The 26,553-nt window shown below is 49.9% G+C and overlaps 1 protein-coding gene across 2 annotated transcripts; it reads left to right on the top strand.

The window, feature by feature from the left end:
* The first annotated feature begins 1,513 nt into the window (after positions 1 to 1,513).
* Positions 1,514 to 25,258, top strand: WDR46 (WD repeat domain 46). Of its 2 annotated transcripts, none has more exons than XM_053296930.1 (16): positions 1,514 to 1,715; positions 4,736 to 4,876; positions 5,093 to 5,173; positions 5,265 to 5,377; positions 11,413 to 11,500; positions 11,607 to 11,668; positions 12,419 to 12,523; positions 14,965 to 15,115; positions 17,663 to 17,798; positions 19,168 to 19,267; positions 19,368 to 19,521; positions 20,947 to 21,094; positions 21,267 to 21,361; positions 21,890 to 21,985; positions 23,282 to 23,395; positions 24,965 to 25,258. In XM_053296930.1, exons 1-16 carry the CDS (start codon positions 1,653 to 1,655, stop codon positions 25,079 to 25,081), a joined length of 1,764 nt encoding a protein of 587 aa, XP_053152905.1. In that variant the 5' UTR covers positions 1,514 to 1,652; the 3' UTR covers positions 25,082 to 25,258. The 2 variants fall into 2 exon arrangements, with proteins under 2 accessions (XP_053152905.1, XP_053152904.1); XM_053296929.1 differs by having other exon boundaries at positions 1,515 to 1,715; positions 4,733 to 4,876.
* Positions 25,259 to 26,553: the final 1,295 nt, after the last annotated feature.

Raw genomic sequence — 26,553 nt, forward strand, 5'->3', positions numbered from 1 at the left:
CCAGAGTTCTGTAACTCTCAGAATCCCCAGCCACAAAGGCCATGTCTGGGGATTCTGGGAGATGTAGTCCAACAACATCTGGGGGCCCGAGGTTAAGGAACCCTGAGAGTGGACAAAAGCAATAGGTAGCTGTGTAGCCATTCACAAAAAAAGAAACACCCCCAAAGCACCAGTCACATTGTCCTTAAAATGCCTTTATTAGAACCAACATTGCTAAATAAATAAGGGTGCAGTTGCTGGCAATTAAGCAAGAACAAGGAGTGACAATCATCTTACAAGGAGCCCCTGGTGGCGCAGTGGTAAAACTGCCGCCCTGTAACCAGAAGGTTACAAGTTCGATCCTGACCAGGGGCTCAAGGTTGACTCAGCCTTCCATCCTTCCGAGGTCGGTAAAATGAGTACCCAGAATGTTGGGGGGCAATATGCTAAATCATTGTAAACCGCTTAGAGAGCTTCCAGCTATAGAGCGGTATATAAATGTAAGTGCTATTGCTAAGTGCTTACATGATGGAAGCCCCTATTGCAGGGGAAGCTCTTCAGCTGTGCCTGGGCTGCAGCTTCATCATCCCCACCCCGGCAACCACAGAGAGGGAGCCTCTGGTGGGCCACCCTGCAGTCGTGGTGCCTGGAAGAAACCACAGCAAGCCATATTGGAGCAGGGCAGGAGAGAAGTTAGGCACCAGAAGGGGAGGAGTGATGCTTGCTCGGTTGCAGCCCTATTAAGTGAGGGCACCAACGAAGGAGGAGTGTTGCTCTATTATTATTAATTTGATTTCTATACCACCCTTACAAAAATGGCTCAGGGTGGTTCGACACAGAGAAATAATACATAAGTAAGATGGATCCCTGTCCCCAAAGGGCTCACAATCTAAAAAAAAAAAAACATAAGACACACACCAGCAACAGTCACTGGAGGTCCTGTGCTGGGGGTGGAGAGGGCCAGTTACTCTCCCTCTGCTCAATAAAGAGAATCACCATGTTAAAAGGTGCCTCTTTGCCAAGTTAGCAGGGATTACTATTACTGCTATAATAAAAGGGTTGAGGATCAATTTTAATAATTAGCTGGCCCTGCGCTGGACATCTGCGCCCCCCGTTCCCCGCCCTCGGTGCGCTCTTCCGACTCGGCAGGGCGACGGAGGCCGCTGCTCAATGTCGCTTCTCCTTTTCGTCTGTCTTCTTTCCTTGTTGCCGCCGCCGCCGCGGCCCTCCCTCACTGGCTGCTCCTCCATCCGCCGCTCAGCCCTACTCCGCGCCTTCTCTCTGGACAACTCTCGCTCAATCTTAATCTTAAATCACCATATATGCCGATAAAGAAAAATCGCTTCCGGCCTCTCTCCCCCAATCCAAAGCGGCGGCCCGTGGTTGCGCACGGTGTCCTTTTCCAAAATGGCCGAGGCACCTTCCGCTTTAAAAACGGGGTTGGAGGCTGCCCTTCTCCAACATGGCCGCCTCTGTTTCTTTGGACGTTTGCATTGGCGGAGAGTCACGGCGGCGGCTTTACTTCCGGCGCGTCCTCCTCCGGGGTTGATTGGAGGGAGGCGCGCCTTGCGCTCTGAGATTGGGCAAAGGAAGAGGAACCCGGAAGTGTGGTTCTGTGTGAAGCCTCCACGTGGGTAGCGGCTAGCGAAACAGAGACCGGAGAAGTCCCAAGAATGGAGTCAGCCCAGGTAGCAGCTGCTGGTGCTGGGGAAGAAGAAGAAGCGGCGGCGACGGTGGTGAGGAACTTCTTTACATATCATGACTGCTTTCCCACGCCCTGAGAGAGGGCAAAAGCTCAGTGTGGATGGGTTGTTGGGATCATGCCCAGCCAGTGCAGGGCATCCTTGCGGTGGCCCTTTTGCTGTTGCTCTTCCTGCTCATGGTGAAGCCTGATGGCGTGTGGCCCTGGGTAACCCACCTCTTGTTCTTTAGAGATTCACCCCCCCCCCCAGCACACACACCAAGACAACTGCTCAGTACAGCCGACGAAGGGTCTCCTGGCTGGCTGGCTCCTTCCCTGAGGCGCAACTCGGGGCTTAATTGCCCCAATGACTGTGTGGGATTGGTGAAAGGTTTTAGTGAAGAGCTTGTAGCGTTTGCTGCCCAGAGGTGTGATGAGAGGTGCTGTTGAGATGCCTCCCAAAGCGGGGTGTGTGGTGAGGAGGAGAGGTCTGTCAGTGGCTAGTCGGCATGGATACCTGGATGAAGGGTCTGCCTTCAGAGGTGGAAAGAGTGAGCTTCTTCCCTTCAAGCCCTCTCTGCTTGTGGGCTTTCCTCTGGGGTCTCAATGGATCCTCCTTGGTTGGCTCCAGCATGCTCCTATTTCTTCACTGCATCTGCATAGGCTTCATAGGGAACTGCCCCTCCCCTCTCTGTATACACACGCACACAGACACACCCGGCTAATAGATGATTGTCTAATCCTTTTTAAGAACATGAGAAAAACTACTTTTTTGGGCTAGGTCAAGCATTCATCCAGTTGCCCACGTTGGCCAACTGTATGCCATGGAGAAGCTCAAGGGGTAAAGGCAGTGTCTTTCTTCTGTTGCTGGTCCCTAGTGTGGTCCCTAGTATGCTGCCTATGAATATGGGTGCTCTGTGCTCAGCTGCCAAGGCTCATCCATTGCACTGCGGGTGTGCTGACCCCTGCGACTTCCCCAGATGCAGGAAACTCGACTGCATAATTTGAGCAGCAGTTGATAAGCTTCTCTCCTTACATTGGAATCTGCCTTATACCAAATCAGACCATTGGTCCATCTAGCTCAGTATCATCTGCTCTGACTGGCAGCAGGGAATCCCATCTGAGGATCCCTGTTAGAGGGAACACTGAGGCAGACCCAAAATAAGAAATGAGGTTGTAGGGGGGAGGGGGAAATACATCAGTTGTTCTTCAGGTCTTTGGCCCATGGAAAATGCCACTGTCGTAATGTGACTCTGCAACACTGGCAGAGAGGGAGCAGAGAGAGAGAGAGAGAGTCTCTGTGCCACGATCGAGAAGGCCCTGCCCCACATAGCTGCCAGTGGCACTTCTGCTGATGGTGGGACATGGAGCCAGGCCCTTGGAATCAACGGGCAGGATTGTAGAGGGTGGGGCAGCTCTTTGAATAACAGTCCCTCACTACTAAGCAGCCTCCACGCCCCAGCAGAAAGGCTGTCTAGGGTTTACACCTATCAATCTCCTTCCTTCATTAGTTTTAAGAAGAACTTAAAATCCTCCTTTTAAAAGAAGCTTTTAAAAACTGGTTTCCGTTGTTAATTAGTTCTAGTCCTGACTGCTGTTTTATCTTGCATATAGCTTATATTGCCTGCTTCTGTCTTTTATTGCATTTTATGATGATTTATTGTGTCCTATTGCAACTCCCACAATTCCCAGTCAAAGGCCATTGCAGTGGGGATGATGGGAGTTGTAGTTGACATCATCTGGAAATCTCTGTTACAGGGAACACTGATCATGACCTCGTTCCTGACTGGCAGACACTTTTTCCATGTGGAGCTGCTGCTTCTACTGCTATTATTTATATATTGCTTTTCAACAAAGAAGTTCTCAAAGTGGTTTACATAGAAGAAAAGGATTCCCTGTCCCCCAAAGGGTTCACAATCAGAAAAGAAACACAAGGGAGATACTAGCAATAGCCAGTGGAGGGATGCTGTGCTGGGGTTGGACAGGGTCAGTTGCTTCCCTGTTGCTGCATCAGAGCATCTTATCTCCAATGCTTTACATGAAACCACCGGTGAGTGAGATAATCAGGAGATCTGGAGCACGGTGTTATCAATATGCTGATGACACCCACATCTATTTCTCCACATCATCATCAGGAAATGGCATAGCCCCGCTAAATGCCTGCCTACAGGCAGTAATGGACTGGATGAAGGATAATAAATTGGAATAGAATCCAAGCAAGATGGTGGTACTCATGGTAAGGGGTCATACTTTGAGGGACACAGTAGATCTTACTGGTCTGGATGGGGTTGCACTCCCCTGCCCCCCAAAGAACAGTTACTTAGCTTGGGAGTGCTTCTGGACCCAGGCCTCACTCTGGTTTCTCAGGTTGGGGCTATGGCCAGGAGCGCTTTCTGTCAACTTTGGTTGATATGGCAGCTGTGTCTTTTCCTTGAAGATAATGATTTCAGAGCTGTGGTGCACTCTCTGGTAACCTCTAGACTTGACTACTATGCAGTGGCTAGATTGGTTTCCGGGGTTTAAAAGAGCCTTTAAGATGCACTTTTAAAAGCCTGGCTTTTAGTAATCTCAAAGGTGGAGTTATTTAATAAAACCTCTATTTGCCCAAGGCAGCCCCTTCTCTCTTATTAGTAGGTTACTTGTAGAGAGAAGCACATTTCACTTTCCCGCCCATCACAATATCCATCACCTAATTCTGCTAATTTTGTCACGTGTCCATTGACTGGCTCCTAAATTTTGGTGCCGACTCCTAGATCCAAATAAAAATGGCCAAGGCTTCCTCTTTGCCTAGTTTATTTTTACAGTTATATCCCACCATTCTTCTGAAGAGCCCAGAAGGGTTTATCTTCACAACAGCCCTGTGAGGTAGATTAGGCTAAGAGATAAATGGCTGGCCCAGAGTCATCTGGTGAGTTTCATGGCTGAACAGGGATTTGAATGTTGATCTCCTTGGTCCTAGTCCAACACACTAACTGCTACACCACATTGGCTTTTTGCACGGTGTTTGAAACATCATCTGGTCTCCAGCCACGAGGCAATGCTCCGCCACCTGACCTTCCTTTTCCTCCTTAGAAGAAGCGGCCCCGGCGATATTGGGAGAGCGATGCCAGCAAACCTGGGACAGAGCAGGCTGGTCCTGCAGAGACCATCCCGCAGGATGGGAGACCCCTGCAGAAGAAGGGGGCAGACCCTGACCACACGTTCAGGATCTCGGGGGTAAGGAGGGAAGCTTCCCCTGTGTTCTAATGGCCTGTTCTTTTCTTCGTGATCAGCTCCTCTGGGAAGCCGCTGAGCAGAGGAGTAGGAGAGCAGCATTAAATAACAGGGATCAAAGCAAGTTTGGGGCGGGGCGGAGTCAGCCTCTGTTGTGCAGTGGGGAGCAGAAATGGTGTTCATGTCCTCCTCCTCCTCCTCCCTGTTGTCTTGTTGCAGAAGGTGGATCCGTTTCCTGGGGCTGCCACCGTCTGCCACGAAAAGGTGAAGAAGTTCCAGCGCGGAACCAAACTCCAGCTGGTGAGATGCTTCGGCCTGCCCTCGAGCCTCTCAACCTGATATCTGGGCTGCTTCTCTCTTTGACTCCTGTTCTGCATCTGCCCTTCTGCAGGGGAAGGTGTCAAACAAACGGCTGAAGCACCAGCTGGCTGCGCAGGAGGAGAAGGCGGAGATGGCGGCCAGGGAGGCGGCACGGTTGGAGCTGCTGCTGCTAGAGGAGCCTGGGTAATTCTCCTCCCCCGCCCTCCGCACACATCCCGGGAAATAGTTGTGGAGACACTGAGGGGCCTTCCATCCCCCTGACCCAAAGAGCCCGGTCTCTCCTTCCAGGGAAAGAGAGCTGATCTTGTGGCAGCAAGCATGAATTGTCCCCCTTGCTAAGCAGGGTCCATCTTGGTTTGCATTTGGGTGGGAGACTACATGTGAGTGCTGTAAGATATTCCCCTGAGGGGATGGGGCTGTATAGCTCAGTGGTACTTTGCGTGCAGAGAGTCCCAGGTTCCCTTCCTGGCAGCATCTCCAAGTAGGACTGGGAGAGACTCTTCCCTGCAACCTTGGAGAAGCTGCTGCCAGTCAATGTAGACAGTACTGAGCTAGATGGACCAATGGCCTGACCTGGCATATGACAGCTTCTTATGTTCATTGTGCTGCTGAAGGAGGGGGTGTTGGCCAGCACAAATCAAGGCTGGTGACACAAGGCAGTGTCTGGAGGATTTGGAGGCAACGGATTATCTAGACCCATTTCGAGCTGGCTTTAGAGCTGGCTTTGGGGTTGAGACAGCCTTGGTCGGCCTGATGGATGACCTTTACTGGGGAATTGACAGAGGGAGTGTGACTCTGCTGGTTCTTTTGGATCTCTCGGCGGCATTCAATACCATCAACCATGTTATCATTCTGGATCGCCTGGGGGGACTGGGGATAGGGGACACCACTTTGTGGTGGTTCTGCTCCTATCTCTTGGATAGATTCCAGATGGTGGAGCTTGGTGACAGTTGCTCCTCAAAACAGGAGTTGTTATATGGCATCCCCCAGGGCTCCATTCTGTCACCAATGCTTTTTAATATCTACATGAAACCGCTGGGTGAGGTCATCAGGAGCTTTGGTGCTGGGTGCTATCCGTATGCTGATGACACCCAAATCTACTCCTTTTCATCTTCATCATCAGGAAATGGCACTCATCCTCTAAATGCCTGCCTACAGGCAGTTATGGGCTGGATGAGGGATAACAAATTGAAGCTGAATCCAAGCAAGACAGAGGTGCTCATTGTAGGGGCTCAGAATTTGAGGGATGAGTTAGAGCTTCCTGTTCTGGATGGGGTTACACTTCCCCAGAAGGAGCAGGTAGGCAGCTTGGGAGTACTCCTGGACCCAGGCCTCACCCTGGTATCTCAGGTGAAGGCCATGGCCAGGAGTGCTTTCTATCAGCTTTGGCTGATTTTACAGCTGCACCCATTCCTTGAAGAGGATGACCTCAAAACAGTGGTGCATTAAGCCTCCAGGCTTGACCACTGTAATGTGCTCTACGTGGGGCTGCCTTTGTACGTAGTTCGGAAACTTCAGTTCAAAATGCGGCAGCCAGATTGGTCTCTGAGACAATCCAGAGAGACCATATTATGCCTGTTTTGAAACAGTTACACTGGCTGCCGATATGTTTCCCAGGCAAAATACAAAGTGCTGATTATTACCTTTAAAGCCCTAAATGGCTTAGGTCCGAGTTATCTTAGAGTGTGCCTTCTTCTGCACGATCCCCACTGCACGTTAAGGTCATCTGGGGAGGTCCGTCTCCAATTACCACCAGTTCATCTGGTGGCAACTCAGAGGCGGGCTTTCTGTGTAGTTCCCTGGGACTTAGGAATGCACTCCTGGCAGAAATTCGTAATCTGAATTCATTGCTGGCCTTCAGGAGACCCCTTAAAACCCATCTGTTTGGCCTGGCCTTCCAGCGTTTTTAATTTGTTGTCAATTGTTTTTAACTGCTATAAGTGTTTGGCCTAGTTCTCCAGGGTTTTTAACTGTTTAAATGTTTTAACTGTTGATTAGTTTTATGCTGTTTTTATAGTTTAGATTTTAACTGTTAATTGATTTTAATTGTGGTTTTCTTTTGTTTTTGATGTAAACTGCCCTGAGCCTTTTTTGGAAGGGTGGTATATAAATAGAATAAATAAATAAAAAATAAAATAAATACAAGGTAATAGAACCATATGTAAAGACATAACAAGGCACAAATGGATGTAATGTGGCAAAAACATAATATGAAAACATGTAGCACTACCATTGTCTTTATATTATTGTTCTTTCATATTATTCCTTGCATATAGTTCTGTTGCCTTTTATCTATTTTACTAAAATCTTCTAGATGTTTGCATTTGATAGCACTTCTTGGTTTTTTGTTTTTACTTTTATACCAGTCTTTAAGTGCTACCCCATGTTGTTCGTTCCACTGAGTCAGACCATCGGTACATCTAGTTCAGTATTTCCTGCACTGACTGGCAGCAGCTTTCCAAGGTTTCAGACAGGACTCTTTCCCAGCCCTACCTGGAGATGCTGCCAGGAATTGAACTTGGGACCTTCTGCATGCAGAGCAGATGCTCTTCCAGTGAGCTATGGCCCCGTCCCCCAATGCAGAAGATCTCACAGTGCTCACACATGTGCCACCGCCCATCCAAATGGGCAAATCGGGGCAGACTATGCTTAACAAACAGCAAACTCACACTCGTTACTGAAGACCAGCTCTCCTCCAAGAGTAATGGATTCTGCTGGTTTTGTGCAGGAATGAGTTAAGCAAGTAAGGCGACCCTTTTTCATGTGTCTGGTGTGGGGGACGGGGGCGGGGTTCAGCTGAGCACAGACGGATCCTCCCAGCCAACCAGTGAAAAAGGCGAACTGTCTTGCAGAGAAATGGGCCACCGGGCAATCGGCCACCAGCCGTCCTAACTGAGCTTCTGCTTTTCAGCCAGGCCTTTGTAGCAAGCTGTGATTGGTTCAGAGTCCAGAAAAATGCCTCTTGCTGGAGCGGCTGCAGCTGGTGCTGCTAACAATGCCGCCTTGTATGCTCTGGAGATATCTCATCCAGACCCAGACACGTGCCTGATGCCATTTCACCCTGACTGCAGCAAGCTGGCTGGAGATAAGCCACACACTTTCAAGTCTCTCATTTCAGTCAAGGAAAGACAAGAGAGCGGGCATGGAGATCTCGCTTCAGTCTGTAGGCACTGAAGCCTCTTCTGTCCAAAGCATCGTCAGCGTCTCAACTCTGTGGTTGGAAACATAGGAAGCTGCCTGATACAGAGTCAGACCCTTGGTCCATCTAGCTCAGTATTGCCGACACTGACTGGCAGAGGTTCTCCAGGGTTGCAGGCAGGGGGCTTTCCCAGCCCTACCTGGAGATGCTGCCGGGGAGTGAACCGGGGACCTTCTGCGTGCAAAGTGGGGCGGTACTACTAAGCTACAGCTCCATCCTTGCTGCAGACTAACCCAGCTTCTCCTCCTGCATGTTCAACCATAACGTCTAGAAACTCTGTCTTAAAAAACAAAAAAACATGAGATGGTTAAGATGCTGAGTGCTATGCCTGAGTTGAAATTTTGTGCTTGGTGCTCAGGTCGACCGGCTCGGGGAAGCATGCCTTCCCAAAAACCAAATAGTCTCTTTGACCAGTATACCTGTTGTGCACAAAGTTGGGGTCTGGTTCTCACTTGGGGGATGTTGTAAGGTCCACCCCTCACTTTGGATGCCCAGGTGGTGTTAGTGGAACCACTGTCCACCATCTTAGGCTGGAGTGCCAACTGCGACTGCCACCCGGGCCACAGTGAGGCATGTGCTAATAACATACAGGCTTGACTACTGCAAAGTGTTGTCTGTGGGGCTGCCCTTGAAGACCTCTGAGGAGTTGGTTCAAAACACTGCAGCTAGATTGCTTGTAGGCCATGGGCTTCCTCGCTCACCAAAGGTTCTTGAGGAAACTTAGCAGGATTGGTAGAAGCAACAGGAAGAAGAGAAGTGGAATAAATTTAGAACTAGCTGTGCCGGGCACAGAGCATCTGCACCTCTAGTTTCCCCCGCCGCTGCTGCCACCTTCTTGCCCCACCCACCCTCCTGCTGCCGTTTTCTTGCCCTGCCCGCCGCTGCCATTCGCACCCCCCACCGCCCCTGCCATCATTTCCCCCCCTGCCATTTTGTTTCCCGCCTCACCACTTTCCTCTTGCCCTGCTGGCAGCTTACTCGTGAACTCTCATGAGAGCTGCCGCACATGGGATTAGCGACAAGTACGCCTGATATATATATATATATATATATATATAGAGAGAGAGAGAGAGAGAGATGTTCACAGTGGAAGGAAGGAAGAAGTACCTTGCCCGCCCCGCCAAGGAACTGTATTGCAGCTTCTTCACGTATTGCTTGGGGTGAGCAGTGAAGTGGCCGAGTTTACAGATGCTTCTGAATGTTCAGGGTAGAGTCTGTCTCCTGGCTCTAGGAATCTTTGTGTGCTTCTGAGCTTCCAAGGACTCGTGGAGCCCTTAATAGCCTGAGACCTGTGCTTGTGAGGAAGCAAGTGTGAATGGCGCCCTTTGCTTAGCAGGATTTGCCTTGGTTTGCATTTGGATGGGTGACTATATGTCAGTGCTGTAAGAGATTCCCCTTGGGGGATGGGGCCATGGCTCAGTGGAAGGGCATCTGTATGCAGAAGGTCCCAGGTTCAGTGCCTGGCAGCATCTACACAGGTAGGGCTGGGAGAGACTCCTGCCTGAAACCTTGGACTGTAGACAATGAACTCTACTTCACAGGGTTGTTGTGAGGAGAAACCTAAGTATGTAGTACACTGCTTTGGGCTCCTTGGAGGAAGAGCGGGATATAAAATGTAAATAAATAAAAATAAAAACTCTCTTAAATGGTATTTAAAGGAACGCCGCTGCCTTCATGAACCCCACTGCCTATTAAGATCATCTGGGGTGGTCTGGTTGCGATTGCCACCAGCTTGGTTGGTGGCGACTCAAAACTGGGCCTTTTTAGGGTTGTCCCGGGATTTTGGAATGTGTTCCCTAACTTAACTAGAGCCTCCCCTTCTCTAAGAAAAATCTGAAAACATACCTGTTTAATCAAGCTTTTAATTTGGAGTTTTAAAGTAAATTCTAGATTTTTTAATCCGTTCTAATTGTTTTAATGTTTAAATAATTGTAAATGGCCCAGAGATTTTTGTATGGGGTGCTATAGAAATGTGCTAAATAAAAAAAACCTGAGGTCGCTGGACCAATGGTGTATAAGGCAGCTTCCTGTGTTCCTATGTCTCTTGAGGACCACCTTCTCCTGTACCACCCTGCCCCTTCCCTGAGGTCATCTGAGGAGACCCTTCTCCGGGATACCCACAGTCTGCAGAGATGAGACAGCTTAGTGACTGAGCATCAGGCCTTCTCAAGCACCCCAAGTCTAGGCTGCCTTCCAAGATCTATGCTAGTTTGTGCCAGGCAGAATCAGGCTCCTTTCCCTAGCACCTCTTCACCAGAGGATGGGGCATCAGCTGCTGCAGATTTCTTTGCCTGTTGCTTTTAGTGTGTGTTTAATGGGATGCTTGTAATCTCCTATGCATTTATTTATTTATCACATTTTTATACCGCCCAACACGCGAATTCTCTGGGCAGTTTACAAGACAATAAAAACCAATAAAAAGATTAACACATTAAAATTTAAAATGTTAAAACTATTAAAACACAGTTAAAACACAGTTAAAACAATTAAAAGCCTGGGTGAACAAATGCATCTTGACTGCCTTTTTAAAAGTTGTAAGAGATGGAGAGGCTCTTATTTCAGCCGGAAGTGTTTTCCAAAGCCTCAGGGCAGCAACGGAGAAGGCCCGTCCCCGAATAGCCACCAGACAAGCCAGTGGCAACTGCAGACAGACCTCTCCAGATGATCTCAATGGGTGGTGTGGTTCATAACATTAGTCTTGTAATGTCTTGTTAAACATTTATTGTACGTTTGTGTATTGTAACCAGTGTTCCCTGTCACAGGGATTTGCAGATGTTGTTGACTACAATTCCCATAAACCCCAGCCAAAGGCCATTGCATTGGAGGTTACTAGGAGTTGTAATCAACAACATCTGGGAACCCTGGTCATAGCCTGCTCTGAAGTGTGTGTGTGTAAGAGGGGAGAGGGTAGGGCATAAGTATACTGAAATAAAAGTGAGGATTGGGCAGACTGCCTTGACCCTCAGGTCTGCCTCTCCTTGGGCACTGATCCTCCCCACCCACCATCTTCTGTCCCCAGGTTTCTGGAAGGGGAGCCTGGAGAAGACACCTGCACCATCGCCCAGGCAGACATTGCTGATGCTGTCGACCTTGCTGCCGGCGCAAAGGTGGAGGATTTGGGCTGGGGTGGGGGAGGGCGGCTTTGGAGGGCTGGTGTGGACCCCTGAGCATCTGACCACCACCACTCCCCCCTCCCCCCCTCTCTCGTGGCAGCATTTTGAACTCCGGTTGAACCAGTTTGGTCCCTACAGAATCAACTATACACGCAATGGCAGGTGAGCAGCATAGTTGTATCTTCCCTCCCCACCCTTTCTCTGGGCCCTCTGCTTCCATCAGAATGATCTGGGAAGGTGAGGAGAGGCCGGCCTGGATGTTGCCTTCTTCAGTGCGGGCAAACCTGGAGGTAAGGGGGCTCTCGTGAGAACATAAGAGCCTTGCTGGATCAGGCCCATCTAGTCCAGCACCCAGTTTCTCACAGTGGCCCACCAGATACCTCCAGGAAGTCCACAGGCAAGAGAGGAAGGCCAGCCCCCTCTCCTGTCCCTTCTCCCCTGCAACTGGGATTCAGAGGCATCCTGTCCTCTGAGCCTGGAGGTGGCCTATAGCCTTCAAGACTAGTAGCCATTGATAGGCCTGCCCTCCACGGATTTGTCTAGGCCCCGCATAAAGCCACCCAAGCTGGTGGCCATCATCCCATCCCGTGGCAGAGAATTCCATTGATTATGCACGGTGTGAAAGGTTCCTTTGCCAGTCCTAAATTTCCTGGCAGTCAGATACATGGGATAGCCCCTGTTTCTAGTGTAGTGAGAAGAACTTCTCTCTCCACACCATGTATATTTTATAAGCCTCTACCATGTCTCTCCGTAGTTGCCTTTTTTCTAAACTAAAAAGATGCTCTAATAACCTTTTTGAGATTTGGCGGCAAACTGTACACGGGACTCCAAATGTGGCTGCACCGTAGATCTGTCTAGATGCAATTCTCCATGTCTGACCCCAGTCCCACCCCCCTCTGTTCTGTTCCACAGGCATCTCCTCCTGGGAGGGCGTCGGGGCCACGTGGCAGCTCTCGACTGGCACACAAAAGCCTTGATGTGTGAGATCAACGTTATGGAGTCCATCACTGACCTTGCGTGAGTGTGAGTGTGTGTGTGTTCGTGCATGATCCTATTGGATCTGCCCCACTCCCTGATGAGGAACCTTGAGTCTTCCACTTTCTGCCTTCTAATAATAATGATAATGATAATATTGATAATAAAATTCAGCCATCCCAGGTCCTTGGGAAGGACTCGATGACTGGATAAAACAAACCAGTCAATAACACCTGTCTGACTGTGTAAACAATAATAATAATAATAGAACAGCATGAAACTCATAATCTCAAGAGAGCAGAATCCTGGTGTATTGCATGTCCAGGTTCAGGGGTGGGGCTATAATTGAGCGGATAGGTTCAAAGAACCCGGGTAGGGGTGGGTCCGGACCGGTCCGGAGGCCATTGTAAAGGCCTCCGGACCGGTTCAGACCTGGCCAGTCTGGTCTGGGTGGAGTGGGACCCTTTAAGGGCGGGGAGGATTTACTTACCCCTCCCGCCGCTTTGCCCCCTCCAGCACCCGTAGTTATTGTAGAAATTGGGGCGGCAGGATACCTCCCCGCCGCCCCTTCTTGCTCTGCAATTCAAAAGGCTGCAACAAGCCTTCTGCGCACGCAGCGCGGCGCACGAGCTTCATGTCGACCCGACGTGACGGATAGACTGGCGGGTAGACCCGGCCTCTGGCGGTCGGAGGCCCGGTCTACCCATCACGTTGGGTTGACGTGAAGCGCGCCGCGTGCGCAGAAGGCTTGTTGCAGCCTTTTGAATTGCGGAGCAAGAAGGGGCGGCGGGGAGGTATCCTGCCACCCCAATTTCTACAATAACTACGGACGCTGGAGGGGGCAAAGTGGTGGGAGGGGTAAGTAAACCCTCCCCGCCCTTAAAGGGTCCTCCTCCACAGTGCCGGACCGCAGGTGTGCGGTTCCGTGCACACCCCTAAACCCGGGCCCTGCAGCTCCTAGGGATGTTCCCGAGCCTGTCTGGAGGCCATTGTAATAATAATAATAATTCGATTTCTATACCGCCCTTCCAAAAATGGCTCAGGGCGGTTTACAAAGAGAAATAACAAATAAGATGGCTCCCTGTCCCCAAAGGGCTCACATTCTAAAAAGAAACATAAGACATACACCAGCAACAGTCACTGGAAGTACTGTGCTGGGGCTGGCTAGGGCCAGTTGCTCTCCCCCTGCTAAATAAAGAGAATCACCACGGTAAAAGGTGCCTCTTTGCCCAGTTAGCAGGGGTAGAGGCCTCTGAATCGGTTTCAAAACAACCCTATCGGGCTGTCTGGTATTATTAGAACATCTCTGAAAGCATGCAGGGCCAGAGGGTGAGAAATAGCATCGATCTTTTGGCCTCTTCCTTAAAACAAAAAAACAAAAAAACTTTTTCTTTTATTTTCAAAAAGAAAGAAAAATGCTTTTGATAGGAACAAGCATTTTCAAGTTGAATCAGGTATACAGCAATGAAAAAGTGAAAGTTCTCAGGCATTTCACTTTGTAATCCACTATCAACTGTAAGGTAAAGTGTGTTGTCAAGTCAATTTCGACTCCTGGCATCCACAGAGCCCTGGGGTTGTCTTTGGTAGAGTACAGGAGGGGTTTACTATTGCCTCCTCATGTGCAGTATGAGATGATGCCTTTCACTGCTGCCCGATATAGTACCAGCGGGGCTTTGAACCGGCAACCTTCTTCTTGTTAGTCCAGCATTTCTCCACTGTGCCACTTAAGGTGGCTCACCAGTTAATATATGCATAAAAGAAATGAGGGTGGCAAGGAGACTTAAATAATGTTTTTTGCCTGTTGTCTAATTTATGACTTAACTTAATTTGTGAATATCAGTATTGTAAGGGATGCCTTGCTTCTTACCAGAGGAGTATTGAATTAAAGCTTTTAGATGGGAGATTATTTCTATCTATGAAATTGAGAAAATGCTATCTTATCAATTTTCTTCCAGCCTCCTAAAGTGAGATTTGAATCTGAGGAGCTGGCCAGAGTGGGTGGGTGCGGGGCTCCTATTTATGTTGAAATGGACTGTATTTACCCAGATCTAAGATGATGATTTTCTTCAGTTGTTTCCTGTTAAAGGTGTAGGGGTGTGAGTGAGTGAGTGAGTGTGTGTGTGTGTGTGTGTGTGTGTGTGTGTGTGAGAGAGAGAGAGAGAGAGAGAGAGAGAGAGAGAGAGAGAGAGAGATTCAGAGTTCTCTTTCTTTTAGGTAAATACAGATATAACTTCTATCTTTTAAGGCATCGTCTTAAATTCGGAGTTGCCTTCTGTTCAAGCAAATACAGTATATTTCCTCACTCCCATTCTGTTTGAAATGAATACTAGTGGCAGCTCACAGCCTTTAATATCTATCTATGTCTCAGTCTCTGGCTTACAGCTCACGCTCTTAAGCAGCCCTCTTGAGTTGTCTTGCTCCTGGCCCTGCTCAGGGCACCCCTTTGGCCTCGTCACCCTCCCCGCTCCTTTACACCCTTGCAGGTGGCTACACACAGAAACCATGTTCGCCGTGGCTCAGCGCAAGTGGCTGTACGTCTACGACAACCAAGGGGTGGAGCTGAACTGCTTGAAGCGCTTCCACGCCGTCCAGAGGATGGAGTTCCTCCCATACCACTTCCTGCTGGCCACAGTGGTGAGCAGGGAGGGCTAAAGTGAGACGCGCCCGAGGGCAGCCCCGTTCCTCCTGCTGATGGCTGCCAGCCAGGGTTCCTCCTCCCCCTTGCCAGAGATCATAAGGAGGGATGGCCACGTAGATGACTTTTAGGAACATAGGAAACTGCCATATACTGAGTCAGACCATTGGTCCATCTAGCTCAGTGTTGTCTTCACAGACTGGCAGCGGCTTCTCCAAGGTTGCAGGCAGGAATCTCTCTCAGCCCTATCTTGGAGAAGCCAGGGAGGGAACTGGGAACCTTCTGCTCTTCACAGAGTGGCTTCATCCCCTGAGGGGAATATCTTGCAGTGCTCACACATCAAGTCTCCCATTCAGATGTAACCAGGGCAGACCCTGCTTAGCTAAGGGGACAAGTCATGCTTGCTACCACAAGACCAGCTCTCCTCTCCTAAACAAGACCTAACTATCCTCTCCGATAGTTGTTGCAATAGTAATCCTGCTCAGTACGAGAGGAACCGCAGGTTCAGACATTTGGTGTATGTGCTTGGCTGAGGAGCCAATGGGACGAAGCTACCATCTGTGGGATTATGACTGAACGCCTCTAAGTCAGAATCCCCCCCTAAACGTGATGACATTTGGTGGCTCTCCAGTACCATAGAATCATAGGAAGCTGCTTTATAGCGAGTCAGACCTTTGGTCTGTCTAGCTCAGGATTGTCTACACTGACTGGCAGCAGCTCTCCAAGGCTTTAGGGAGGACTCTCTTTTAGCCCTTCCTGGAGATACTGCCTAGGATTGAACCTGGGACCTTCAGCATGCAAGCAGATGCTCTACCCCTGACCTACAGCCTTAGGCAAATATCTTACAGCAGACACATAGAATCATAGGAAGCTGCCTTATACTGAGTCAGACCATTGGTCTGTCTAGCTCAGTATTGTCTGCACAGACTGGCAGCAGCTTCTCCAAGGTTGCAGGCAGGAATCTTTCTCAGCCCTGTCTTTGGAGAAGCCAGGGAGGGAACTTGACTCTCTCCAGAGTGGCCCCATCCCCTAAAGGGAATATCTTATAGTGCTCTCATGTAGTCTCCTATTCAAATGCAACATGTAATGCACCCATCCAAAGGGCCAGGGCATATCCTGGTTAGTGAAGGGGACAATTCATACTCGCTACCACAAGACCAGCTTTCCTTCCTCTGGCTATTGGCCCCTTCCTGCCTCTCTTGGATGCTCTCCTCACTGGCTCAAGCCAAGTAGGAAAGTCTCTCACCTATGTGGTTTTCTTGAACTCCTGGCCATCTCAGCACCCTGCAAGTGCTGACAATGAAAAAGAAGGCTTGTGGCAATGAGTTCCACAGAACAAGAGAGAGATTTCCCCCTCTTTCATAGTACTGGCACTTAGGAGTCACCCCATGAACCTGCCTGGCCGGAGATTTAGGACAGGCCAGAGGAAGTCCACCTTCACAAAGGACAGCATTAATCTATGGGACTCACTGCTACAGGATGTGTTGGTGACCACAGGCTTAGAGGGTTTTGAAAGGGAATTGAGCAGATTCCTAATCTGTGGAGAAAGAGAAGTTTGTAAATAATCTTTGGTCAAAGTGCTTTCTAAGAAAGAAACTTCTGGCCAGCTTCTTTACCAGAAGTATGTGAGGCCAAATAGTCCTGTGGGGGTTTGGTGGTCAGTGCATGGCACTGGGCTGGTGTGTGGTGAGAACATCAGAACAGAACAGCCTGGCTGGATCAGGCCCAAGGCCCATCCGGTCCAGCATCCTGTTTCCCACAGTGGCCCACCAGATGCCTCTGAGAAGCCCACAGGCAGGAGTTGAGGGCATGCCCTCTCTCTTGCTGTTCCTCCCCTACAACTGGTATTTAGAGGCATCTTGCCTCTGAGGCTGGAGGGGGCCTATAGCCCTTGATAGACCTGTCCTCCATGACTTTGTCTAAGCCCCTTTTAAAGCCATCCAAGCTAGTGGCCGTCATAAGCAGAGGAGCTGGTGGCTTCTTCCTTTTTCTCCTCATTTTTTAACAGTGTGGTGTAGTGGTTAGAGGGCTGGACTAGGACCGGGGAGACCCGAGTTCAAATCCCCATTCAGCCATGAAACTAGCTGGGTGACTCTGGGCCATTCACTTTTCTCTCAGCCTAACTTACTTCACAGGGTTGTTGTGAGGAGAAACCTAAGTATGTAGTACACCGCTCTGGGCTCCTTGGAGGAAGAGCGGGATATAGCAATAGCAATAGCACTTACATTTATATACCGCTCTATAGCCGAAGCTCTCTAAGTGGTTTACAATGATTTAGCATATTGCCCCCAACATTCTGGGTACTCATTTTACCGACCTCGGAAGGATGGAAGGCTGAGTCAACCTTGAGCCCCTGGTCAGGATCGAACTTGTAACCTTCTGGTTACAGGGCGGCAGTTTTACCACTGCGCCACCAGGGGCTCTATAAAATGTAATAAATAAATAAATAAATAAATAAATAAATAAAAATAAACTAAATGCTGACATCTCCATAACAGAACTGAGAGCTCCTTTTTCTTTCTTGTCTTCCTCCTTCCTCTGCGCAGAGTGAGACGGGCTTCCTGCAGTACTTGGATATATCTGTGGGGAAGGAAGTGGCCACCATTTGCACCAAAGGGGGGCGCCTTGCCGTCATGGCCCAGAACCCCTCCAATGCCATCGTCCACCTGGGGCACAGCAACGGTGAGCAGGGCACCCTTTCCATCTCTCCCAGATTTCTGGGCATATACTGGATTTTAAGCATGTTCCCCAGTGCCCAGGTAGCTCATTTGCTGGCCCAGAATCCCAGCCTTCATTTAAAAAAATAAAATATAAAATAGCTCAGCTCTATCCCTTGTAGAAGTGGAATTAAGTTGCAAAACGTGCCTTACTTCTCTGTTTATCTGCTGGATTTAGAAAGAGGTGGATGAAGCACAGGAGGCTGGAGGGGTTTACAATAATTAATCTCTCTGAGGAATGTTGCCTTTTGTTGTTGTTGTTAGCAGGGGATCTCTCTAGGATCGTTCGTTGAGAGGATAGCTTGATTTTGATGTAAATCACTGCCTGGCTGTGTATTGTAATGTTTAAGGTTTTTGGCTTTATAGTGCAATCCCTTCCATGCATGCCTACTTAGAAGTAAGCACCACTGATTTCAATCAGATGTTTCTCCCAAGTAAGTGTGTATAGAATTGCAGCCTCAATGGAAATGCTTAGTGTATTTTTTTTTGTTCTATTGCTGCTATTAATACGTCAAACTTAGTGTAGTCTTTATTTATTTTCTATAGATATTATTTTGTGTTTGTGTGTTTTAAAATTTTGGTTTAAGCCACCATGAATTCTCCCTGCCCTCTGCTCTCTTCCAGCCTATGCTAGTATTCTAAACTGAAAGGAGTCATTAGGGAGTTACTTTTTATGCTCTTATCTCGGGATGTAAATGGTGACAAGGCTTAAGCATGAAAGCCATAATCCCTAGGGTCCATTTTGTAGGACCCTATAATTGTAGAATTTAGTCCTGATGAAAATGCACTCTGCACAGCTCCTCAGCATGAGCTTTGATTTGGTATCTTCACCAATCTTATCTGTATCTTCACCTTCCCTAATAATTAGCATATTTAAATTAATATATTTGAACCAATAAATAGCATATATATTCATCAATGAATAGCATATTCAGGTATTGGAAAATGGAGCGAGGTGGTAGTCTGCAGTTGGTAAGGAATCCATGACAGTACTACACACGGCTAATTAGACAAGGTTAAAAACTGAACATATATTGGAAAGTGTTGGGATATAAAGTCTGGGAATTCAGGTAAATGGTCAGGTAAAGAGATCCTCCCCAACTATTGGAGGACAATACTGTCTGTAGAGCCAATACGTTTGGACAGTGCATCAGTTATTTTTGCATCATTTGCATAATATGCAAATTTGCAAACTAATTTACAAAAACATGCCAGTTAGGGTGCCCAGATTTGGAGAGCTTGAATATGGCCACCCAACCCCATTGTGGAATGCCCCTGTTCTTCACGCCTTGGGTGCTTTGTGCACCAGCACTGACCCTCTTTCTCCGGCATAGGCACGGTGACGCTGTGGAGCCCCAACGTCAAGGAGCCGCTGGTCCGGATGCTGTGCCATCACGGGGCCGTGAGAGCCGTGGCCGTCGAGGGCTCCGGGACGTGAGTGAGCGGGAGAGGGAGGAGCTGTGGGTCCTCGGTGGAGCGGAGGGGGAGGGCCGGCGCCTGATGAACCTCTCTCCCCCTCCCTCCCTCCTTGCAGCTACATGGCGACTTCGGGGCTGGACCGGAAGCTCCACATCTATGACCTGCGCTCCTATCGGCGCCTCCACTCCCTGCTGCTGCCCACCGGGGCCGGGCATCTCGACTTCAGCCAGAGAGGGCTCCTTGGGGCTGCCTGTCAGGAGGTTGTCCAGGTACCCCAGGGGACTCCTCTGGAAGGGCGGGGTCTGTCTCTCTGGTCTGCACACTACCACCAGGCTTGTGAGGGCTGGGTCCCTGTTGAAGCTCTCTTCTGCATCTCTCTCCAGGCTCATGCTTCTGCCTCTTTTGCCGCCTCGTCGGATTTGCTCCTCGTCCTCTAGCATAGAAGTCCCCTACCTGTGGTCCTCCAGATCTGGCTGAACTACAGCTTCCATCATCCCAACAGTCACAATGTTTTGGGATGCTGGGAGTTGTAGTCCAGCCACATCTGGAGAAGCACAGGTTGGGGACCTCTGCTCTAGTTTCACGCCCAGTGCTGGGAGGGGCCCTCTGAGGCAGATGGAGCCCTCTCTTGAAGATCTCCAGGAGGCACGTGCTGGGAGGGGCTACACCCTTCAGGGTGATCCTGGGGCTCAAGAGGGCGCCGCCTCCCTTAAAGGAGCCCCCCCAGTGCTGACCGTTGCCTCCATGTGGTGCCGGGCGGGGGGGGGGACTGTGTAGAGCAGGCCTGGTCAACTTCAGCCCCCTTACAAATGTTGGCCTACAGCTCCCACAATCCCTGGCTATGGGCCCCTGTGGATGGGGATTATGGGAGTTGAGGTGCAAAAACAGCTGGGGGAGGGCGGGGCAGAGCGGAGCAGGCCTGGTGTAGAGCCTTCAGCTTCAGCAAAGCTTCACACAGGGCTAATAAGCACTTAGTCACGGGGCCACACTTGGGGTCGGTGGGGGCTACCACTGGTTGCCGGGCCTTCCAATGAGGAGCCCCGGTGTCTGTTGTCTTCTCTGCGTCCTTGATGGAGGCATTCAGCCTTAACTCTAAAGAGAAAAAGTGAACTCGGCACTGAATGCCTCAGGGGAGCTTTTAGAGGGGGTGGATTGGATGGGCTCAGTTCCATCTTGCAGGGGCTACTGAGCTAACTGGAGGGAGCTTCTGTGACCGCCCCCGCAAGGTCTTCCAATGCATCACCTGGGATCTCTCCACGGTTAATGCATTGCTCATCTGAGTGAAGGGATTTGGAGTCTGCGCTCTTCCTGATAGACATCAGAAGCACCTTGCAGGGTCGGTCCAAGGTCTGGCCATCCCAGCAACTGGCAGATGCCGGGTGTTCCCCTGCCCATTACAGCTCTAAAGAGACTTTCTTCTCGATAACCCTAGAGTCCTAGCTCCTAAATGTGATGAGGCAGTGCTGTAGAGCTCCTCAGCACTGGCACTGGGGAGGAGTCCCGAGTCCAAATCTCCCCTTGACCATGAAACCCAGTGGGTGACTCTGGGCCAGTCACCTCTCTCTCGGCCTAACCCACCTTGCTGGGCTGTTGTGAGGATAAACGTAACCATGCCCACTGCCCTGAGTTCCTTGGAGGAAGAGTGGGGTGTAAATGTAGTAAATAAATAAGTTCCTCTTCCTCCCTCCCTCCAGGTGTACAAGGATATCACAGTCTGCCCGCCCTCCAAGCCTTACCTGTGCCACGGGCTGCCTCGCCCTGCCCACAGCCTGCGTTTTTGCCCCTTTGAAGATGTGTTGGGGGTCGGCCATGAAGAGGGCTTTGCCAGCCTGCTTGTGCCAGGTAAGGGAGCAGAGGACTGGGGACTTGCTCTTCATGGCCACTCCCCAGAGAGGGAAGAGCGGGGGCTGACTGCTCTAAAACGATGGGGAAGCAGAGTCTGGATGGCCATATGGGGAGATTTGGGGCATTTGGACGCTTTGTGATCGGCCCCTCTGCTTTGTGTTGCTTGCAGGAGCCGGGGAGCCCAACTTTGATGCCCTGGAGAGCAACCCCTTCCGAAGCCGGAAGCAGCGGCAGGAGTGGGAGGTCAAAGCCCTGCTTGAGAAGGTAACATTGGGGGTTCCCTGGACCCAAGAAGATTGGACCTTGGGGGTGGGGTGTCTCAAGGACACACACACCCCAAAACAACCCTACAGGGTTGCTGGAGGAAATCTTTTCCTAGTCCCAAACATGGTGCTTGTTAGCCTGTGGGTGAAAGGTCGAGAAGGAGAGCTGATCTTGTGGTAAGATAAGGTGTGCTGTCAAGTCGGTGTTGACTCCTGGCGACCACAGAACTCTTTGGTTGTCTTTTGGTAGAATACAGGAGGGGTTTACCATTGCCATCTCCCATGTGGTATGAGATGATGCCTTTCAGCATTTTGCTATATCGCTGCTGCCCGATATAGGTGTTTCCCATAGTCTCGGAAACATACCAACGGAAATTCGAACCAGCAACCTCTGGCTTGCTAATAGTCATTTCCCTGCTGTGCCTTTAGGTGTAGTCATCATGAATTGCCCCCTTTGCTAAGCAGGGTCTGCCTTGGTTAAGGAGGGCCCCCCTCCTTAAATGTGTTGTGTTTGTCCTTATTCCACCAGATCCCATCAGAACTGATTTCGCTTGACCCTGGGCAACTGGGCACGGTTGACACCATCAGCATGGAGCAGCAGCGCAAGGAGCGGGCGGAGAGGCTGGTGAGGAGCCTGGTGGGATTCTGGAGGGTTGGTGGGCAACTGGGCAGCTCCATCAACAGACAACTCTTTCAGAGGGTGGGGGGTGGCTGGCAGAGATATTGACTTTTGTAGTGATCAGTCTTCCCTTCCTCTAAAATGTTAACTGGAAGTGAACCCTTGTCTTGACTGACAGGCTGGAGAACTTCATGGCTCACCCAATCAGTCCAACAGGTGGGTGGGACTAGAGAGCTGTTGCTGGGAATTCTGGGAACAAGAAAGGAAGTCTGGGCAGAAAGTGCAGACTAGCATGAGGTTGGATGCCTCATGGCTGGAGGCTGCAGGATAATCTCTCAAGGTGAGAGGTCTGTAGGAGGCTTGATTCTCATCAGGAGTTTGGTGAGTTCAAGGCAATAGGAAGCCAAGGCTAGTGGCTTCGGAAGTTTAGGGCAGGAGAAAGTGTCTTAGAACGAATTTGCGTTAGAATTTCTGTTTGGTTTGTGTGCTTTGCATTTCCTAAATATCTGTTATTTGCAACTAAGTAACTACATTTTAAAGTTTGCCTCCCCAGAATCATCAGGGTGTTCTTGAAGTATTCTTGTAACAAATTAACTATCTTTATCTTTAAGTGTTTCTAAAAAGCTAAAATCCTCAGATGGAATCAGTCTGTAGTAATTGAATAAAAGTTTTTTCTTCTTTGTTCTTTACCTTTTATAAGCCTCCAAGGGTAGTTATTAACCCAGCCGATGGGGGGCGAGCGGGGGCAGTGGCGCTATACAGGGGATTTCTCTGGTGCAAAACACGTCTCGAGAGCTTGGCCAGATTAACAACTAGCTCCACATGCAGGCAGACGCACGGGAGAGTGAGGTCCCCCCCCCGCTTCATTCTTACCTAGTAACAAAGGGAAAGAGGAGGGAGACTGGGATTTTTAATCACTCCAATTCCTGTTGGGGACGGCTCGGTTTTATAGGAGAGATTTGGTGGCAGCGAGATCTACCCTACCAGAATATTTTTCTTTCTTTCTGGGTTTTGGAAAGTTAAAGATTTTTAAGCCAACCAGTCTGCTTCTCAAGCAGATGAAGGGTTCTCAGGCGTGACTCAGCGCTAGTGTCTTCCCTCATATTGCAGAGCTGACTCAGACTGGTCAGTGAGTTAAGTATTAATTGTCCGAGTCAGAAGGAAAGGAAATTTTCCATACCCACAATCCGCTACAGCCTTGCTGGATTATCTGGGGTGGTAGGGAGCGAAAGTTGTGTGCATAGGTCAGGACTGATGCTGTTGTGTCTGTCTCTCTCTCTCCCTCTCTCTCTCAATTTGCAGGGCTATGACCCCCAGGCTAAGGAAAAGTTCTCTCCCCGGAGACGGCTGAAGGGGCGGGACTCAGCTGGCAGCCGGCTGAAGCGCAAGAAAAAGGTGGCCGCAGAGGAACAGCGGGTAGGTCTCTTCCCCTTGAGAAAGTCAAGTCCCAGGTCCTGCTGGAGGGTGATCTCTGCAGACCAAAGCACATAAGGCCAGCCCTGCTGAATTGGACCCAAGAGTCCAATGGATGCAGCCTCCAGTTTGGAAACAACAGTTCCGCTCTGTTCATAAGATTCAAGAATAAGAGTCGGAAGGACCTTGGAGGGCTACTAGTCGCCTGTCACAGCACCCCTGGCAGATGGCTGACCAGCCTCCGTCTGAAAATAGAGAGAAGAGAGCCTACCACTGCATGAGGCAGGCTGTTCCACTGTCCAACAGCTTACAGTCGGAAAATTCTTACTAACGTCTGGCCTAAATCTGCTGCCACTACTCCATGGTCGTAGATCGGCTTTCTTGTCACTTCAACCCATTGGTTCTATCTGTGGCCTGAAGAGCAACAGAGAAAGTGTCTGCTTGTTCTTTGGTGTGACAGGCCTTCCAATATTTGAAGACAGCTCTCGTATCTCCCCTTAGACATTTCTTCTTCCAAGCTAAACATGCCCAGCTCCTTCAACTGTTCCTCGTAGGACTTGGCTTCTAGATCCCTCAGCATCTTTGTTGTCCTCCTCTAAAGCTGTTCCAGTTGGTCAACAACTGTGGGGCCCAGAACTGGACAGTGTTCAGAGTGAGGTTTCCCCAGCACAGAATAGAGTGCAATGATTACTTCTCGTGATCTGGAAACCCTGCCTCTGTTAATGCGTCCTAAGATTGCATTCGCTTTTTTAGCAACTGCATCACGCTACTGGCTCATGTTCAACTTGCCCACAATAAGAACAGCACTGCTGGATCAGGTCCAAAGCCTATCTAGTGCAGCATCCTGTTTGACACAGTGGCCCACCAGATGCCTCTGGGAAGCCCACAATCAGGAAATGAAAGCATTCCCTCTCTCCTACTGCTACGCCCCTGCAATGTGCTGGTCTTTGACCATAATAAAGATGATTGATTGATACTCCCCTGCAACTAGTACTTAGAGGCATCTTGCCTCTGAGGCTGGAGGTGGCCTATAGCCCTCAGACTAGTAGCTGTTGATAGACCTGTCCTCCATGGATTTATCTAAACCCCTCTTAAAGCCATCTAGGCTATTGGCTGACACCACATCTTGTGGCAAAGAATTCCAAAGGTTGATTATACTTTGTGTGAAGTACTTCCTTCTGTTGGTCCTAAATTTCTTGGCAATAAGTTTCATGGGATGACCCCTGGTTCTAATATTATGCGAGAGGGAGAAAAATTACTATCCACCTTCTTCACACCATGCATGATTCTATAAATCTATATCATGTCTCCCCGTAGTCGCCTCTTTTCCAAACTAAAAGCCCCAGAGGTTGTAGCCTTACCTAAGGAAGGTGCTCTAGGTCCCTGATCATCTTGGTTGCCCTCTTCTGCACCCTTTCCCAGTTCTACAGTGTCCTCCTTAAGATCCAGTGACTAGAACTGTCTCTTTGTGGGTCTCTTTCCCCACCTGCATCTCAAGCCCTTGAGGTTCCCCTTCTGTCAGGGTTGGTCGTGTCCCTCACCCCACTATTGCTTCCTCTTCACCACCCCCAGAGTGCAATTCAGAAGAGCATTGCTGAGAAGACGGAGGCCCAGAAGCAGCAGAAGGCAGCTTCCGAAACGGCAGCACCCCCAGCCTGGAGGTCAGCATTGGATCGGTTCCAGAAGTAGCTGTTGGGTTGGCAAATGCAAGAGCTCCCCCCTGTGGGGGCAAAAGGTGCCCCAGAGGAGCTTGCCCAGGGCTGGACTTGTTGGCATTCCCTCAGGGGTAGGCGGAGCTGAAGCAGGGGTGCATGCGAGATGCCCAGCCTGTGTTCACCATTTGTATTAAAGTACCTTTTTCCTTTCTCCCTTGGGGTAAGACCACGTTTCATTCTTTGGAGCAGAAAGTGGTGTGTGTGGGTGTGTGCATACGTTATGTACACATACTCCCAAGATGGGGTATCTGTGATAAAGCACCTTGAAATGAGCAACCATAGAAGCCCCAAGAGTGATGCAGGCCCCATCCCTGCTTTGGGTGAAGGTCTACTGAAGTGGAGAGACAAGGTGGGCAGAAAGACATCATCCATAATGTGCCAAACTGCCTGGTGCAAGGGTTCCCAACAGAGGGGGTACAAGCCCCCCTTGGAATACTTGAAGAAAGCGGGGACTCCTAGCCCTTCTGCCACCCCATGTTGCAGCCGCGCTGTTTGTTCCCCATTGGAGGATTGCTGGCTTGAAGGTGGTGTGTCAGCAGCTGCAGAAGGGGAGGGAGCCTCCTCCTCTGCTCGTGATTGGCTGGCTGTGTGCTGGAGCTCAGAGTACCCCTCCCCTCAGCCTGACTCACAGGCTTCAGGAAACAAACACGGAGGACTTCCATTGAAATTAATAGGACAAGTAAACTTTTCCATTCATTTCAAGAAGACTCTTAATGAGTAACTTAGTGTGGGTGTGAGCCAGTGACTGGAGAAGCCTCTCTTCCTACCTGTAACACTTAGTTAGTTTAAACGCTACTCCAGCCACAGGCTTATATCCAGATTAAGTAACTAAAAGGTAACTCATCATAAGTAACTATGATGGCCTTTATGGAACCCTATAAACTACCTTTGTGGGATTTGAGCTGCCCCCTTCATATCTCTGCTCATCCTACGCACTTCCATGGATTGCTGAATGGATGAACATAAGATCCTCACAGATCAGCCCTGAGGCCGATCTAGTCCAGAATCCTGTTTCACACCGTGGCCCACCAGATAGGGATGTGCACGGAACCACGGCGGGGCAGTTCGAAGGCGGCGGGGGTGCCACTTTAAGAGCGGGGAAGGGTGCATTTACCCCTCCCGCCGCTTTCCCTCCGCCTGCATCCTTCAGAAAGCCAGCTGACCAGGGTAGCAGCGTACCTCCCTGTCGCCCCATTGGCCGGACATGGCCGGAAGTCCCTGATGCGCCACAGATACCTTTGGGAAGCCCACAGGCAAGAGATGAAGGCATGCCCTCTCTCCTGCTGCTGCTCCCCTGGAACTGGTGCATTCAGAGGCATCCTGGAGGTAGCCTATAGCCATCAGGACTACTAGCCATTTTGCTACCTGTCCTCTATGAATTTGTCCAAGCCCTGATTAAAGCCATCCAAGCTGGTGCCCATCATCATGTCCTGTGGCAGAGAATTC

Source organism: Hemicordylus capensis, chromosome 2 (genome assembly GCF_027244095.1).
Source record: "Hemicordylus capensis ecotype Gifberg chromosome 2, rHemCap1.1.pri, whole genome shotgun sequence".
NCBI classification, from domain to species: Eukaryota; Metazoa; Chordata; class Lepidosauria; order Squamata; family Cordylidae; genus Hemicordylus; species Hemicordylus capensis.